The sequence below is a fragment of the Schistosoma haematobium genome, chromosome 4, assembly GCF_000699445.3.
Source record: "Schistosoma haematobium chromosome 4, whole genome shotgun sequence".
Taxonomy (NCBI): domain Eukaryota; kingdom Metazoa; phylum Platyhelminthes; class Trematoda; order Strigeidida; family Schistosomatidae; genus Schistosoma; species Schistosoma haematobium.
This window is the reverse complement of record NC_067199.1, coordinates 43,878,349-43,895,865: the sequence shown is the minus strand read 5'-3', so window position 1 is coordinate 43,895,865 and position 17,517 is coordinate 43,878,349. Positions and strand designations below refer to the sequence as shown.

Sequence of the window (17,517 nt, the reverse complement as noted above, 5' to 3'; positions counted from 1 at the left end):
ATTGAGCTGCCTGATGAAATGCATGGACACTCATATATATATATATACCCTTAAGGAGATTAATCCATTTCTTAGCCAATGAGATTCACTTGTCCTTCAGATCACTTCCGATTGCCGTCGATTGACCTTCTCACTAGACTAATTTTGACTATCTTGCGCCATCAGACAATTATTCTGCTCACATTCCTATATGAGAACATTCAGCCACCTACAAAGGTCACATACTATGTCTTTATTCTCTGGTAGACGATTACAAAGACAAATACCACAACCATAATCATACCAAATTAACCACTGAGTGGTAAGTCTGGATGTCTCTACCGGCTGAACTCTTACAGATTACTTCCGATGTAGCATACACACGTTCATTTGCAAACATAAAATGTGTGGTAAAAATATTGTACCTATGCTAATTTGCTTCTTAGAACGGTCAAAAATCGTTACCATTTTGAATAGTCTCCCATTTTACGTCCATGTACAGCATAAATTTACCTATTTTTATGAATATTTTATTTCTAACCTCACATCTTGAGTATTTAGTTCTTATATTATTTCACATCCTACCTGTTAGTCCGTTGCGTAAAATGTACAGTTATAGTGTCGCTACCACTGATTACTTTATAATCCAGTGTTTTAATTCAGGGGTCGATAACAAGTCCGAAGTCTTTTAACAAGCACCATGGTCATGATAAGGCTCAATAGATAATGAAACATAAGCTTGAGTGAACAGCACGAATCAGCTGACCCAAAAGCTAAAACTAAGTACCCATGGTTCATAGTATGACTAGCAAGTAAAAACGAAATCGAAAAAACGTCCTGGACCCACGATAGGGCAGTCTGCTAGAGAGAAATGTTGCGAAAAGGAAAATTATCTCCCATGCTCGTAACTAGCTAAAACCAGTAACTCAACATTTTAACCTCCTTCTATGGTAGCTGTGTCCACAGTCTCTGTGACCTTGCAGTACCTAAGCAGTAGTACGAGTCTATATCTACTAGATCCCACCGCAAACAAACGATATCAACGCTCATTGGTTTACCAAATTCGTCAAACACAGCCGAACACTCGATTATGATAGCTATAATCCGTGCCCATACACCGACGAACTTTTTGACTGTTGTGAATACTTTGGTTGGAAAAAGAACTGGCAAGAGCATAGCTCACAAAATCTAAAATGGGAGGCGAAAACGTTAGATAAAGCATCCATATTTTATCAAATGCATTAGTGTTGACAGATGGTCTTTGACTGAGAATAGATGGATATATAATTTTCAACGCATGCAACGGGTACCACTTCAGCAAAACTGTACTTCCTGTATGGAGGCCGTAATTTAGAATCGGTACAGTCGAGTAGCTAGACTATCACGGACTGAAAATAAGTAATTACATGAAATGGTACCAAATCTGAAGGAAGCGAGTGCAAATAAAACAAACTAGTTCGTACAAGCTTGAGATAGAAGTATTGGACATTGTTCAATGCTATTGGTTTACTGAGCATTCAGAGATTTTTCAAGTCTCAAGGTTGGTCTGTCCGTTTTTGCATCGTCGTTCGTAATACCGTGTCTATTCTGTTAGTAATTGTACAGTAGTATTAACTTGAAAATTCGTAAAAATTCTTTGCTAAAAACTGTCTGGCGTCTTGTTTGCTGCAATCTTGTTCAAATGTTGAGTGAAGGATTCAGACAATATTTCTGATTGGAGCTCCAGGGGTTGTGTTGTAGTTAACTGTTATTTACTTGAAAGTTTAGAAAATTTGTTGCGAAATTTGATTGAATCTGTCTTCATCGTCTATGAAGCTTTCGACAACACTTTTAAGCAAGGTTATCAGAGCCAATTTTAAATATTAATACCTTACTCGCTATTTCTCAAGACAGTATATTTTGTGATTACTAGTACTTTTACTGTGGAGCTCATCTTCACTCACGAGAACATCTGTTTGGACTTTTAGCTGTAATGATGTAGTTGGTTGACCTTAGGTTTATATTTGACTGCCTAAAAATATTGGCGTTAGAATACCTACCTCCATAGTTTATTTTGGTTGCACGTAGATGTTTTTTTAGAGCTCAGATTTATATTTAGGGGTACCGTTAACCAATTCTTACCAAACTTTAATCTTAAATTTGCGAAAGCCTTTTCCTTATAGTTATTTAAAATGTGTTTACTTTGGATCTTTATGGAGGTCATACTGTGTTTTAAATTCTCTTGCTATTTAGTGTCTTCTTACCTGTTTACACCATTACAATGCCACTACACATAGTTTTTAAGTACATGTGTGTATGTAAAACCTAATACGTTGTAGCATTTAAATTCTAATGAATCCATATTTTCAAGCAATCAGTTTTCATATAATGTGTGCAAGAAAATCGACCCTAAAACCAATTTAAATTCTTATTGAATGAATTAAAATGGTAGAATGTTTGTGTATCAGTTCTCATCCCGAGTGGAATTGAATAACTTCATACATACAAGTTAAAATGAAGTGCTTTTAGTGTGTCAGTAACTTCTGTTCTTACTCCTAGTTAATCATATGGTAATTGACGTAACATAAAATCTTGGTTAAGTATTTTGCATATAAATGTCAGCTTGAATTCTCTCCAGTTTTTCGGTCGTCTATTTTATCCTTAAAAGTATGTTTGGTTGTGATTTTGGGTCTAGTAAGCAAAACGTTCCTTCTATTACCCCAGTCACTTTGATATTTTATCATATCAATTAGGCCGTTACAACACAAATATCAATTGTATTTACATAGCTTATTGTTTCTGTGAACTTTACATTATCATATACTAAGGCTTTTTTTAGAACGGAATGGTTATTTTTGATTCGCAGTTTTTTTATCATTTGGTATTTAAATGTAGTGGAAAGTATGACCATAACTTCAGTTTGTTTTAGTTAGTACTTAGTCAAACTTCCCAGTGCTTTTAAATTTTTGGTTACTTACCTTTTCGTAAAGATTTTTCGGTATTTTTAACTTTCAGACATAACGATTTTAAACAGTTATAAACAACAACTAACGATCGTTAGAGTGTCAAGGTGAAGTGCTTTTTAACGTATTGAGATCAATGGTAAATGTTTGTCATATTACCTTATTATCTCCATTTAATTATTAGAATACTCCTAAAAGATCTAACTTTCGAGGAAGATTTTTCAGAGGGAGAAGGTTTCCTTTTAAAGGCAAAGTTCAAAGTGATGGGAGTTATAAACGAAAACCTGATCAAATCAAATCTCCTCGTACATATACCACTAATTCTTCAGAAAATGGATTTTCCCAACTGACGGATTCGTTAGGAATCGATTCTATCCATAGTGGATTCCTTAATCAAAAAGCATTACCACTTGCTTCATTCAACAAAAATTGTCCCTATCCTGGTTGGTTATTATACTTTCCAACTCGATTGTATGAAAATTCATCAAAAGTTTCAGCTTACTCAAAAGTAGGTGTCTTACATTTTATTTTATGCTGCACGTATACTGATAATGCCAGTCTATCGGGATCAGCTCAAAGTCTGGCGTACATTTGTGACGTTCCAACTCCCCATACCACATCTACACAGAGGGGAAGTTAACAAAATAGATAACAGAACAACTGAATACATACGTGACCTCACAGCCCACTCACTAATAACTGGAGATTATCAGTTCCAATTGTATATCTGAGATATTTAATCGCTTCAACATACTGGTTGTGCCATCCTTCGCTAATTGAACAAAAAAGGAAAATAGATTTTGTGTTCAGATTAGTCGAAATACTCTGAATAGTTGTCAATATGCCAGTGTCCGACGTCAGCTTATTAGGAAGTAAGGATACTTTGACAAACAGCAATGGAAAAGGTGACAGACAGAAATCCCTAACATAGAACCTGGAAGACATGTGCGTTGGCTTAAGTTGACATACTACATTAGCACGACGAGATAAAAATAATGAAGAAATCGAAATAATTTAGTATCAATGATAAAGAGGGTGGCCGAATATTGAAAATATGGCTTGAAAAGATAGTGTAAATGTATGTGCGAAGGACTACTGCAATTCATGGTCAGAAGGTAGATGGAGAATAAATTCATTGGCATTGTGAACGATTATGAGCCATATCACCTAGTTTCCAACCTCTGATTGTCGCCATAAAGCGGACGTTAATAAGGTAGTCGCCATCTACCAACATGGTTCAGACCAACAGTTAACTTTATGGGATGGTGCGACCTTCTGGTTTGATCGCACCTAGGTTTCTTCCAACCTATTTTGCACTAGCTGGCATCGTTCGTTCCTAATAAGCTCCGTCGGACACTGGCATATTGACAATTATTCAGAGTATTTCGACTAATCTGAACACAAAATCTATTTTCCTTTTTTGTTCAGTTAGCGAAGGATGGCACAACCAGTATGTTGAAGCGATTAAATATCTCAGATATACAATTCGGACTGATAATCTCCAGTTATTAGTGAGTGGGCTATGAGGTCACGTTTATTCATTATTTCGACACAAACATTGGTACAGAGGCACCAAATATATATGCACCACAATTCATCATCCAGTTCGTATGGGGGCTGAAATACTGACCGGGCGCCCAAACAGAAACAGGCGGTTTCCTTAAGAAGCCACTCCCCGAACCTTTGACCCAGAGGTCTAGAACACAATACAGTGGAGCGATGTAAGGAGACGCAGTCCCACGATAGTCGGTGACCAACAATAGGTTCATACGTCTTTTGTTCCCTCATGATCCTAGAACCCATATGCACCATTGGTTTGGAATCAGGGTTTTCCAACTCCCCTAGATGGATCCTCTATATCCACGAACCCTATTAAAGCGTCGGACATTCGCTTTTTGTCTTCCCAATCTCGGGAACAACACCCCCGTCATGAGAAGGAAATGAGTAGGACTTTGTTGTCAGTGGCTGTTTACACGTGGCCATGTGAGAACATTTGGAGTGGGTGAGCTGACTCTCGACTGTACCAGGGCATTTTGGGTCTGTTATCCATCCTGTTAACTTCCTCTCGGTGTTGATGTAGTATAAGGAGTTGAAATGTTTCAAATTTACGCCACGCTTTGAATTGTTCGCAACTTAATAACATTCAATTACTTCAATAAATAACTTGTTTGTATTTTTTTTTGCCTTCCAGATAACACTTGAATTTATTACTGACTTAATACAAAAATCTGGATATAATCTTCTACTAAATCCTTGTACTGTTGATACTGTATCAAATTTGGTTGGAAATGCTCTGGATTGGATAAAAATTGAAACACAGGGTGCTGTACTCATTGACTATTCATCAATTATTCACTCTAAACTATTACAAGATAAATTGCACATAAACAAATGTTTTAATGATAATGTGACAGGGGGTATAGAATGTGCTGAACATTGTGAAATAATATTACGAGCTTTTGGTTTAGCATTACATACTTTATGCTATCGAACAACTTATCAACACGACTCTGTACCGGATATTTTTAAAGGTATGAACGTAGATTATTTTGAGCTAAATTTACTATCGATTATCCTAGTTGTTGACGGAATTTTTGAAAACTTATTTAGCAAATAAAGATACCGTGATTTGATTTATGCCAACAGAGATTTGTTTGCTTGTTTCGCAGCTACTATGAGGGTGAGTCCTAATAATCGTCTTTCTAAACTGCGGTAGAGTTAACAGTGGGGATTGAAGCTGCAACCTAGTGACTGAAAGGTATACTCTTTAACCACTAGATTATTGCTCTAATGAGATCGTTTCTTCTCATAAACTAACATCATTTGGAGGGTCATTAAAAACCAGAATACTTTGTGTATGTTTTACGTTTCACTTTGGAACTCTCCAACAATGCAAACTCACAGCCCTACATATTATCAAGTCCATGTTCCACGATAATTTTATATCACTAAATCCTTGCGCAAGCACATACCTATGCACTTGATTTTAAACTATAATACTTCTGTGGTATATTTTAGTGACACTACCTGATTACGGAAACAGAATTTATATGGAATTCGAGACTACAACTCACTTGTTGGCATAGTAGTAAACCGTATTTATATTGAATATGATTTTTAAGTAATTGGATGGTATTATTAAGCTTAGATTTCATCCATTTTGTTATCTATCATCATGTACCTGCGATTTCACAACAGCCCATTATCTTCCTGAAATCCAAGTTGATGTTAAAAATTGTTCATATTTAACTTAAAATATGTTATTTTTCCATCCTATATCGTATAGTCAAATCTTTAAACGTCTTAAAACGTTGTATGTTGAATATCCTTACGTTAATTACTTGTACATAATTTTTTATCATGTAGTTTTTCTTGAAACAGTTAGAAAATAAGATCTCAGGTGTCAGATAAGTTATGTATTCCCTTATTCTTATTATTGTGACACACACTTATTATTAATTGTTCATTGTTGTGGATTGTGTCGGTTTTTGGTATGGAAATATATTTACGTTTTGGTCAGGCTAATTACGTGTTTTAAAGAGAGTAAGAACAAAGGTTGGTGCAGAATAATATGAATTCATTTTATTTCGTTAGGTTCTCATCAGCTGCTTACAACCTAAAATATTTGAAATTCAACGTTATTATAGATATTGACATACTTATACAACAGAGGGCGATGAAGGATGAATATATGTAACATCCTTCATCGCCCTCTGTTGTATAAGTATGTCAATATCTATAATAACGTTGAATTTCAAATATTTTAGGTTGTAAGCAGCTGATGAGAACCTAACGAAATAAAATGAATTCATATTATTCTGCACCAACCTTTGTTCTTACTCTCTTTAAGATAATTACGTGTTCTTGATCTGAGTTTTGTTGACGTCCTGTAGAATAGACACTGGGAAGGATTTAGTGTAGATAATCGTTTAAGGTAAATTAACGTCCCATACGTGGAAACTCAACCGTTATAACAATATGATTATTTTTCTGTACTAAATTAAATCAGTCTTGTAGAAACGTATGATCATTCTAATGTCACAGGTCTGACGATTATTTCCCTCTTTCTTTTAACTGTTGTAGTTGAAAATGAATCGATTGGAATAAATACACGTTTACCTGGTTATATTGCTGCACGTATTGTAAATCATTCACCGATTACTCCGTTACGAAAATTACGTGCTCATCATTTAGGACAATTCATATCAGTCAAAGGCATTGTTGTAAGACTTGGTTCAGTAAGTAATTTTGTTGATTAGGTTATTAATTTTTTGATCAAACTATTATTAATTGCAAAAATTTCATTTTGTAATGCTCGAAAGCTTGGTTTGTGATTTTTTTGAAGCCCACCATCAACTAATTGTCAATTTTATTTCAGAGTTGTTGTGTAGAGATCAGCTTTATTCCTTCATGGTATTCGTTACAGATTGAACTCGGTTGAGCTGCTTTCGAAAATCAGGGGGCAGTGATCAGCTTTTTCATTCTATTATGCAACTTCTAAGAATTAGACATTCATAAACTATCCAGAGATCGAACATAATGCCTTACTACGGCCACTTAATCTTTAGACTATTAAATTGATGTAGATCAGTTGATACAGATTTCCAATTTCAATCACTTCCCCATATAACTCGACAAAACAGCTATTCAGTACTCTCTATTTCCCAATGGTAACTCAACTAATATCAGTCCTTAAGAAAACCATAAAACTACAAATTACATCAGTCTCTACAAAAATTCTCAAGCAGAATATGATGGTGTACCCACTGGTGACTGAGTACAACATGAGTTCTTTAGGTTTTGTGGGCGAAATTTAAACAATTTTGCTAGGAGTAAGACAGTAATCAATAATAGCAATGAATAACCGCAACGTGGGTCGATTGGTGGTAGAATTAAATAACCATTATTCGAAGTTAGAGGATCCATCTAGGGGAGTTGGAAAACCCTGATTCCAAACCAATGGTGGATATGGGCTCTAGGATCGTGAGGGAACAAAAGATGCATGAATCTATTATTGGTCACAGACTATCATGAGATTGCATCTCCTAACGTTACTCCATTGCCTTATGGATCAGACCTCTAGATCAAAGGTTTGGGGAGTGGCTCCCTAAGGAAACCACCTACTTCTGTTTGAACGCCCGGTCCGTATTTCAGCCCTTACAGAAATTGGATGATGAATTGTGGTGTATATATTATTTTGTGCCTTCTTATACCAATGTTTATGTGTTGAAATAAATAAATAAGCAAATTAATACTACTGAACTTCGAAAGTTTTTCAAATAGCTTTTTTCGAATTATAAGGATTAAATGTTGCGTAATATTCTTTTGTCTTCTAAAAAATAATTTTAATAAGTGGCAATCAGAAAATATGACAACCTTTTACCATCAGTCGTTTGCTGTAGGCCACACTAGTAATTTTTAGGCAACAAGATTCTCAAATTTCAGCTTGTTCATTACTATTCGTCGATGTGTGTGTTTTTGTGTTATTAATGTTCAATAATGAATGCGGTCAGTCATCGTTGGTACAGGAGCTTCTTGAGTAAACATCTCGGTATATTGCTTGGAGAGTTACAAGTGGCTAACAGTGTGTTTCATTTTGCTTGGAACTCATCAGATGGATGTCAATGTTCACATTAAAACTCAAGTACAATGCGCTTCGCTTCAAATGTCAGCCACTTATCCATCAAGCTACTAAGTGATGATAGATACACAGCTTATTCGATAGGTATACTTTTTATTATTATTCATAAAAACCAGTAACACTGCGGCTCAGGTACGTTCAGCTGACGAACCCTGAATCGGATGGGATGCATCCTAAATTCGATTGCTGTTTAGTAATTAGGAATATAATTCAACTCGATTACATTTAACTAGTAATTTAATAGTTGGATTCATGAGTCAATTGAAGCTAGACCATCATGGAAAACCTGGAAGCATTGGACGGCCGTTTTGTCCCAGTATTGAACCTCTCAGCCGTGCGCATCTGCGATCTCACCTCTCGAAATTCGAACCCAGGACCTATCGGTCTCGCACGCGAACGCGAGTAGGTCATTTCAAGGTGATTTTCCTAATGAAGTAACACTTGTACAAACGATGTTTATTCATTTTATTTACCCGTATATATTAACTTTTTTAAATACTACAGTAATTTAAGATCATGTCTGTTTTCTTTCTGTAAAGACAAGTAAAATGTATTTATATTTATTTATTTGTCTAGGTTGAACCAGTATGTCATCGTTTAGTGTTTGAATGCTGTCGTTGCGAAATGAAACAAGTATTAATACTACCAGAAAATGGTAATTATGCTATACCAAGTAAATGTCCAACAAAAGATTGTCGATCTAAAAGTTTTGAACCATTATTAAATCATCCTGATACATTAACAATAGACACACAAGTTAGTATTTGACGTACTTTAAGATGAGTTTTTAAAGTTTTATAGTGAGAATTCCATAGCTAGTAGAGTCCAGATATTTTAAGAGTGCAATAGGCGTTTACGATGGGGTCGGATGATTATTGAGCCTTGTCATGAGTTGACTGAAGTTGAAATTTTATCAACAAACCTAGACCCAATGGTTGTTGTTGTAATCTGAGGTATTGGAGATTTGATATTGGTATGGTATGCGCTAATTATCCGGACAGACATAATTAGTATGTATCAAGAATCAGAAGTAGAATATTCACCAGCAGAAGAATCAAGTATAGGAAAGAGGAAGGAAAACGAAGAACACTCGTAATGACAACAAGATCAGAAAAATGATGAAGTATATGGGGGACAACTGAAGGAATATATACAAATGATATGTTTAACATATGATTTCCATATTTTACAGGGCCACTATTTGATTTTGCATAGAACAACAAATTGGTTTACCGTACCTGAGTTTCCACTCACTACACTGGTACGGAATCTGTCTACACACGAGCCCAACCAGGGCTACTTGAATGAAAAGACTAAGTGCGAGAAAGGTAGTTTATTAACTAACCAAATTAAGAGATACATGTGCCCATATATATATATATATATACTACTCATGTCAATATAAGTAGCACACACCACACTCGTCCGCCCTTTAAAGCAATCGTTCTTGCGGTGGTTCATGCTCGCCGTGCCACATTCTTCGTTTCTGCAGTCTGTGCTACGCTCTCCGTCAAAGTGTTGAGTCTGCGGCGCGCTGAACTCCATAGCTCCGTCGATCTGCCGGGGCAACAACATCCGACATCCACCCGGCACCTGGGATGCTTAACACCCGTGCTCCACCGACCTGCTGAGCCATCTACATCTGATGTCCGCCCAGCATCCGCACGTCACACCGCTTATCTCTGTCAACAGCACCCACTACAACCAACGCCGCCCCGCCCGAACACTCCACTCGACGCCACCTCCCCGCACCAGACTGCCCCAACTAGTACCTTAGCTCCAGGCTCGCAACGACGTTCGCAAAAAAGCACCCCTCCTGGTTGGCAGCGACACCAAATGTAGTGAACAAGAGCACGGGTGGGGACAATCGAGTGTATTTAACACAAAATTACAGGACTTGTTAATAAAATCTAACAATCATAAAGTATCAGAATGGGTTTTGTGGAGATTTTAGAAATTTCACAGATTGAAATCATGAGTCAGTTGAAGCTAGACCACCATTGAAAACCTGGAAGCACTGGACGGCCGTTTCGTCCTAGTATGGGACTCCTCGGCAGTGCGCATCCACGATCCCGCACCACTCGGGGCTCGAACCCAGGACCTACTGGCTTCGCGCGCGAGCACTTAACCATTAGACCACTGAGCTTAATTTGCAAAATGTCCATCGCTTGTCTCATAATGACTCAGACTTCATTGTTCTTGCATTTTCATACAAATTGCAATCTGTTCCCATTCTTTACTGTTCGATCCTCTTGTCTCACTACTGCCAGACCTTCTGTTTACGACTAACATCATATACTACTTATGTCGATATAAGTAGCACACACCACAATACTACTCACCATATTACTTCATTATATTTGACTATTTGTAATAAATTTAAGAATGGAGGCAGCTCACACTTATACTTGCATATATTAAATAAAACGGATTTTTACGCTAGCTTATTGTTATTTGATATATTTTTTAAATTTAATTATTATTTCAAGTAAACTGTATCCTAGTGTTTGCCTACATATATAAAATACTTCATTGGAATATTAGTTTTTCATTTATCTAATTTAACATACAACATCCGAAGGCTATCAAACTGAAACATAGTATCAACCTATTAAGTTACTAACTATTGAACTGAGGGATATTGACAGATACAGAATATCGGTAAACGATGGTCAGACCATGAAATTATTGACCTTCAGATTGAATTATTTAAAAATCTGTTGACTTTCTGGTTGATCTTTTCGAATTAATCATAATCAATGGTTGCGAATGTTGTGTTATATGACCCAAAATTATTTGTAGTGGTGTTAATACGTTTATTCTTCCTCGAACTCTCGAAAATTACATTGTTTCATATAATCTATCCCACGATTTCTTTTTTAAAACTGATGCTGTTATGTCCTCTACTTGATTATGGTAGAATATGTTATACGAATAATGGCACATGATCGTGTAGAACCCCACAATCGCAGATCACAAGACAGAAGAAGCGGGGGAAGTGATTATTGAATAAGAATCAAAAATGTATAGAAAAACATGGGTATTTATAGTTATTAACGTCGGCTCTAACATCGTTATAATTCATCTAATCTACAAGGTGGCAAGTTATGCTACTGTCCAATCGTAGCATGTCACGTTGATGTTCTAGAAAGTTCTATCGGCCTCTGATTAGATGAAATCTTTTCGGCTCCTCTAGCGCCTCTGTAAACCTCGTCGTGCTTCTCGGAGCCGTCCCAATAAATGTCAATTTTCCCGGTTGAAATTGCGAACTAACTTTAGCTTGACCAACATTGAAAACCCTGAAGCACTGGACGGCATTTTCGCCCCAGTATGGGACTCCTAGACAGTGCGCACAAATCCTCCACAGTTATAATATTGTCAATGTTTAGTTTCCCAGTTGCTATCATTACTATTATTATTATTATTATTATTATTTCGAATGCTTCTCATTTTTTACACACATATTCGAATCCCGCAAGCGGGATCGTGTATACGCACTGCCGAGGAGCCCCAAAATAGGATGAAATGGCCGTCCAGTGTTTCCAGGTTTTCAGTGGTGGTCTAACATCAATCGGTTCATGATCTCAATCAAAAACTTAATAATCTCCACAACCCCATACTGTCAAGTCGTAAAATTGATTATTTATAAATAAGAACTACACAAACTTGCTTCTATTATCATTGATCTACAAATGGTATTCAAACAGTTTATTTTATTTAACTTCAAGATTATTACGATTCAAGAAGCATCATCGGATAATCATGAAATTGATGGAAATCACCGTGATGCATCCAGCTCAAGTGTTACATCAATTGGTCGAAGTGCACGTTGTTTAGCATGTCGACTAGAACGGGATTTAATTGATTCCTGTATTCCAGGTGATGTATTACATTTGACTGGCTTAATTGGTCTCATTAGTTCGGATGGTTTAGGAGCATCATCATCTTCCAATTCTGCCTACTCGTCATCTTGGTCAAGTCGTCGTGGTGCAACAATGTACAGTCTAATTATGAATGTAAATAGTTTGATCTGTTTAAGTGGCGGGGGTAGTGGACGTAACTCTGGCAGGTTAACTGGCGATGAGAATCAACGTTTGTTGATTTTATCATCGAATGAATCTGAGCAACCTGACAGCCAAATAAAGAGTGATGGTGATATGAGCAAAGTTATATCCAGTTTAGGTAAGTATATTTCTATCCGTTAGTAGGGCATTTCAAGGTTTCTTTCCCAATGAAGTAACACTTGTACAAATGATGTTTATTTATTTTATTTGCTCGTATAGATTAACGCTTTTTTTTCAATTCGTCAGTCTATTTCATCCTAATAATTTGTTCATCATAAATGATTCCGCATCAACACTTTCAGGCATTTATTATTGACTACTGAAATGGGATATAGTAGTCAGAATCTTCTAACTTAAGATAATTCTTAACATTATTCAAATTTCATTCTTTTGTCAGATAAACGAGTGTTTCTATTTAAGATTTATTATTTTCCAGAATAAATTGATCTGAAATACTCTCAATATCTTATTGTCTAAAATATTACACGGAGAATAAAACTGATGTCACATTTATAATTAAATAATGTCATCAAATGTTGCATTGAGTTAAAGAAAACGTGAATTCGTCTCATTCCGACTTATCAACAAGTGTACAGTAATTGTACATTACAATTAAGAAAATGACTAGGGTCCATTTTACGGTATCAGTCGTACGCATCGTATAATCTGGCACCAGTTCAAGTTTCCATAACCTGTAAGCACAGCAAGATGAAAGTGTCAAAATAAATCCCAGAGTAACCGAGGTATTGATAGGTATTAGTGGTAACAGAAAAGATTGAGCATCCATGACATGATTTGAGGTAAATACACTTAATTATTGAAAAAAAGAGTCTATAAGGCATTTATAAACTTGGAAACTAAGGGAAGAAAATGAATGAATAAGCCTGCGCCATTCCAAACGGTTTCCAGCCATGTCATTCAAAGTCTAACCATTGGTTACGATATTCACCCCGACTCCGAGTAGTTTATACTTACCTAAATGATCCACTCCAAAAGTCAATGTCTTTATGGACTGATGACATGTCTTGGTTTGGTTCGTAAAAAAAACTAAAATGAATCGTTACTTATTATGTATTCTAAAAAAATGTATGATAACACCTCAAGCCACTTAGCTGTTTGATTTTCACAGACCCATCTAAGTCGTTGTGATGGATCAACAGATAAGAGTTCTATGCATCTATCCATTTATTCTAAACTAAAAATCCAATCTCATGGTCAACATTTAATGTAGCACGTGGTATGAAAGCTTTTGACACGACATTCTTCAAGCATTTCTAGGTTACCCAAGCATACTCTGATCGAACCTCGGCTTGCTTGGATTGTATTGTCACTGAATATGAATAATCCTATGGAGACACCGCTGAATGGACATACAGAAAAGTTACTTGTGCGTCTAAAACACTGAATTATTGTTGTTAATCTGAGCAAAATCACTAGCATACCAATCGTATTCTGTTAATTATTTACGCCTGTTACCCCTCGTGGAGGGGCATAAGCCACTCACCAGCATCCTCCATCTAATTCTGTCCTGGACAATCTTCTCCAGTTTTTTACAGTTGCTATTCATCCTTCTGATGTCTGCTTCTGATTCCCGATGTAGTGTGTTCTGTGGCCTTCCCATCTTCCGTCCCCCTTCAGGATTCCACATAAGCGCTTACATCATGATGCAGTTTGATGAATTTCTCAATGTATGTCCTATCCACCTGTAAAGTCTTTTCCTAATTTCCTCTACAGATGTAACCTAGTTTGTTCTCTCCCACAATAGGTTGTTGCTGATGGCATCCAACCACTTTCACTCCTAGTAGTGAACTCTGCCTGTAGCTCTTCTACGATAACTGCTGGTCCCAAGTCTGGGTAAAGGAGTAGGGTTGAGCATGGGGTCAGCAATCCCATTCCTTAGAAAATAATTTTGCTAAAAAAGCTCTAACCAGAAATTCCGTTTATGTATATTATTCATTACTAATAATAAATGAATTTCGACTCACATTGTTATTGTTATTGTTATTACTACTACGTTTTAGATAGTGAATTTTCAATGAAAGATTTATATGCAATACGTGAAATAAGTGAGCAACCAAATTTATTCCGTTTACTGGTCTGTTCATTATGTCCTAGTATATGTGGTCGTGGTCTCATTAAAGCTGGCCTAATATTAGCTTTATTTGGTGGAACACAATCCACAACAGATAAAAGTGTAAAACGTCGTATGCGATTAAAACAACATAAACGACAACATGATCGAGATGTTTTGGTCGAAAATAATGATCTGAATTGTGAAAATAACAATGCTCATCGACAAGTCACAAGAAGAAAAAGGAGAGATTCACATGAAATTATTGATCATATTGATGATTCTACATCTTATCGGTTAGGGTTTTTTCAAAATGATAAAAATACCACGTTCGATGGTGATGAAGATGAAGAAGAGGACGTGACCAACAATTCCATTGACGATAGTCAATCTGATAATTTATCATTAACTGATGAAAATGAAGAGAATAGTTGTATAAATCAATCTGATAATGATATCCGATTATCAAACTATACAGAATTAAATTATGAATCAAGCTTAGTTCGTCGTTCTGCTTCACATGTACTCATTGTCGGTAGGTGATGTTATTTTCATTTCATTTACGTCAATGCTTTTTTTGTACTTTCTTTCATGGAAATTTATATGAAAATAAGTTTTAATATCTTTGATCAAGTAAATGATTTATTGTTTTCACATCGTAACCTGTGATATACATATCTTAGAAATTGTATTGTAAAACAAATGCTACTATCAAGGGCTTCAGGATTAATCTATATTAACACCTGATCTGACCATAGGGAATGAGCTAGTTGGGTTCATTGACCACTTTGTCTTGAAACTATTATCTACCTGAGTTATTTGATGGATGATAAAATATCCAAGCGGATTCAATATCTTATCCTGCCTTTCATCAGCATACGTCATCTATGCGGTAAGCGTAATGTCTTTTTTCTAACCAAAGGGTGAATATATTGCACAGCAGTCCTTTAGGTCTTCCTTTATAGCTGTGAAATATCACTAAACAACCATTTCATCCTCAACAGTGGAAATCCACTAACTCCTCAAGACTCGGACCAAGGACTTTCAGGCCAATACCAGTGGATGGTCGTTGCAAAACATAACAAGCTTACTAAGGTCAGAAATTTGAACCACTTGATGTCAACTTACTGGTCTGAAGGCTTATTGCTTGTTATGTGGACTAAAACTCTTAGGTTTGATCTCTGATGATGGGGTCATAGATCTGTACTACTGAGGAGTCTCATATTAGAAAGAGGCAGCTGTCTAACACCTCTTGATATCCAGTGGTTGTTTAACTGGTCAGTCTGTGATATAAATTAATAATTATGGTTGCAGTATTCAGTTTTCATAATTCATTCACCGGCTAATCAAATCAAAAGTTGGTTATCAACTCAAATTCTTGTTCCCCATATCACAGTCATAGATATTATACAATCTGATACAATAATGTACACCAGATTGAGTTGTCACAGCCTTCATATTTCACCATAGTTAGAGCAAGTATGTATTCTAATGTTAACTTTAGTCCATTCCTCCTATCGTACATCACAGAATATTCTAGAACCTCCACTTGTAGTGATTGTTATAAGTTTTGCATTTTATTTCTCATGGGAAATCATTCTGAGTTACCCCTAATTTATGTATTTATTTTCAACTTACACATTAGGTGATCCTGGATTAGGTAAAAGTCAACTACTTCGGGCTGCTGCAAGTTTAGCTCCAAGAGTTTTATATGTATGTGGAAATACAGCGACAGCTGCTGGTTTGACTGTCAGCACAATTCGTGAAGGTAACAATAGCGGTGGGGGATTCGGTCTAGAAGCTGGTGCATTAGTTTTAGCCGATCAGGTATGTTTAATGGTAAATTTGTTGCTTGCTACGATGTGCCAATGAGTTAATTCTGGGAGATATATTCTACAGATGACTTTTGTCATGGATTAACTTCAGTTGAGATATCATCATACTATAGAGTTTACAAATCATCTGATTCTTTTCAAAAACAATGAATGATAGTTCCGATATGTAAAGAAGTTCACGACAACATTTTAAAAACTATGTTTCCTCACTGACCTTTATTGTCACCTGACAGACTCATTGATTAGGGTCCGCGTGATTACCGTAACCAATGGATGGAGACTGGGTGACATGGCTCAAAATCGTTTGTAATGACGAAGCTGCGTCCATCATTTGCTTCCCCTAAGTTCTTAATTCCTAAATACTTCATAACGTTTTTCCTATCCCAGTAACCTATATTTCCTTTGGTGCATCATCATTTGCATCATCACTCATACCTCTACTACTCTGAAGTTTCCCGTGACAGTCATCTCGCTGTGTTAATGGAGTATGACAACTCGAACCAGTGTAAACGTGTGTCAGGTTCTACGTTGTCTTTGATTAACTGTTCTTGCTTTTAGTTTACTGTTTCTGCTATGTATCCCAGGACCATGCTTTTTACTATTTACAGAATTGTTCAGTTTCATTGTCGACCTTTTGTAATATTTGAAACAGCCCCGAATCCGCTGGTACGGCTGAGTGGGGAGAGTTAGCTCTCCCTCTCGATATGCTCTCACATGGCCACGCGTATACAGCCACTGACAACGAAGTCCCACTCACTGCCTTTTCGCGGTGGGGGTGTTGTCTACGAAATTTAGAGGACGAATGGCGAACGTCCGGCGCCTTAACGGGGTTGGTGGACACGGATATTCCACATAGGGCAGACAGCCGTAATCAACGGTTATAGAATAGAGTTAGTTTATCTCAGACTCATCCTTCATTTATCTTAGTAATAACAATTTGGAGGATCCACCTAGGGAATTTGGAAAACCCTGATTCTAAACCAAT

The 17,517-nt window shown here is 36.5% G+C and overlaps 1 protein-coding gene across 1 annotated transcript in view; it reads left to right on the top strand.

The window, feature by feature from the left end:
* Positions 1-1,527: 1,527 nt before the first annotated feature.
* MCM8_1 (DNA replication licensing factor mcm8) overlaps positions 1,528-17,517 on the top strand; it is a 29,399-nt gene continuing 13,409 nt past the window's right edge. Inside the window, exons 1-9 of the mRNA XM_051208247.1 lie at positions 1,528-1,568; positions 2,974-3,060; positions 3,106-3,429; positions 5,113-5,452; positions 7,005-7,159; positions 9,139-9,318; positions 12,291-12,744; positions 14,648-15,232; positions 16,343-16,524. Coding sequence (XP_051067110.1) covers positions 3,058-3,060; positions 3,106-3,429; positions 5,113-5,452; positions 7,005-7,159; positions 9,139-9,318; positions 12,291-12,744; positions 14,648-15,232; positions 16,343-16,524 — 2,223 coding nt within the window. The 5' untranslated portion in view covers positions 1,528-1,568; positions 2,974-3,057. The remainder of the gene's footprint in view (positions 1,569-2,973; positions 3,061-3,105; positions 3,430-5,112; positions 5,453-7,004; positions 7,160-9,138; positions 9,319-12,290; positions 12,745-14,647; positions 15,233-16,342; positions 16,525-17,517) is intronic.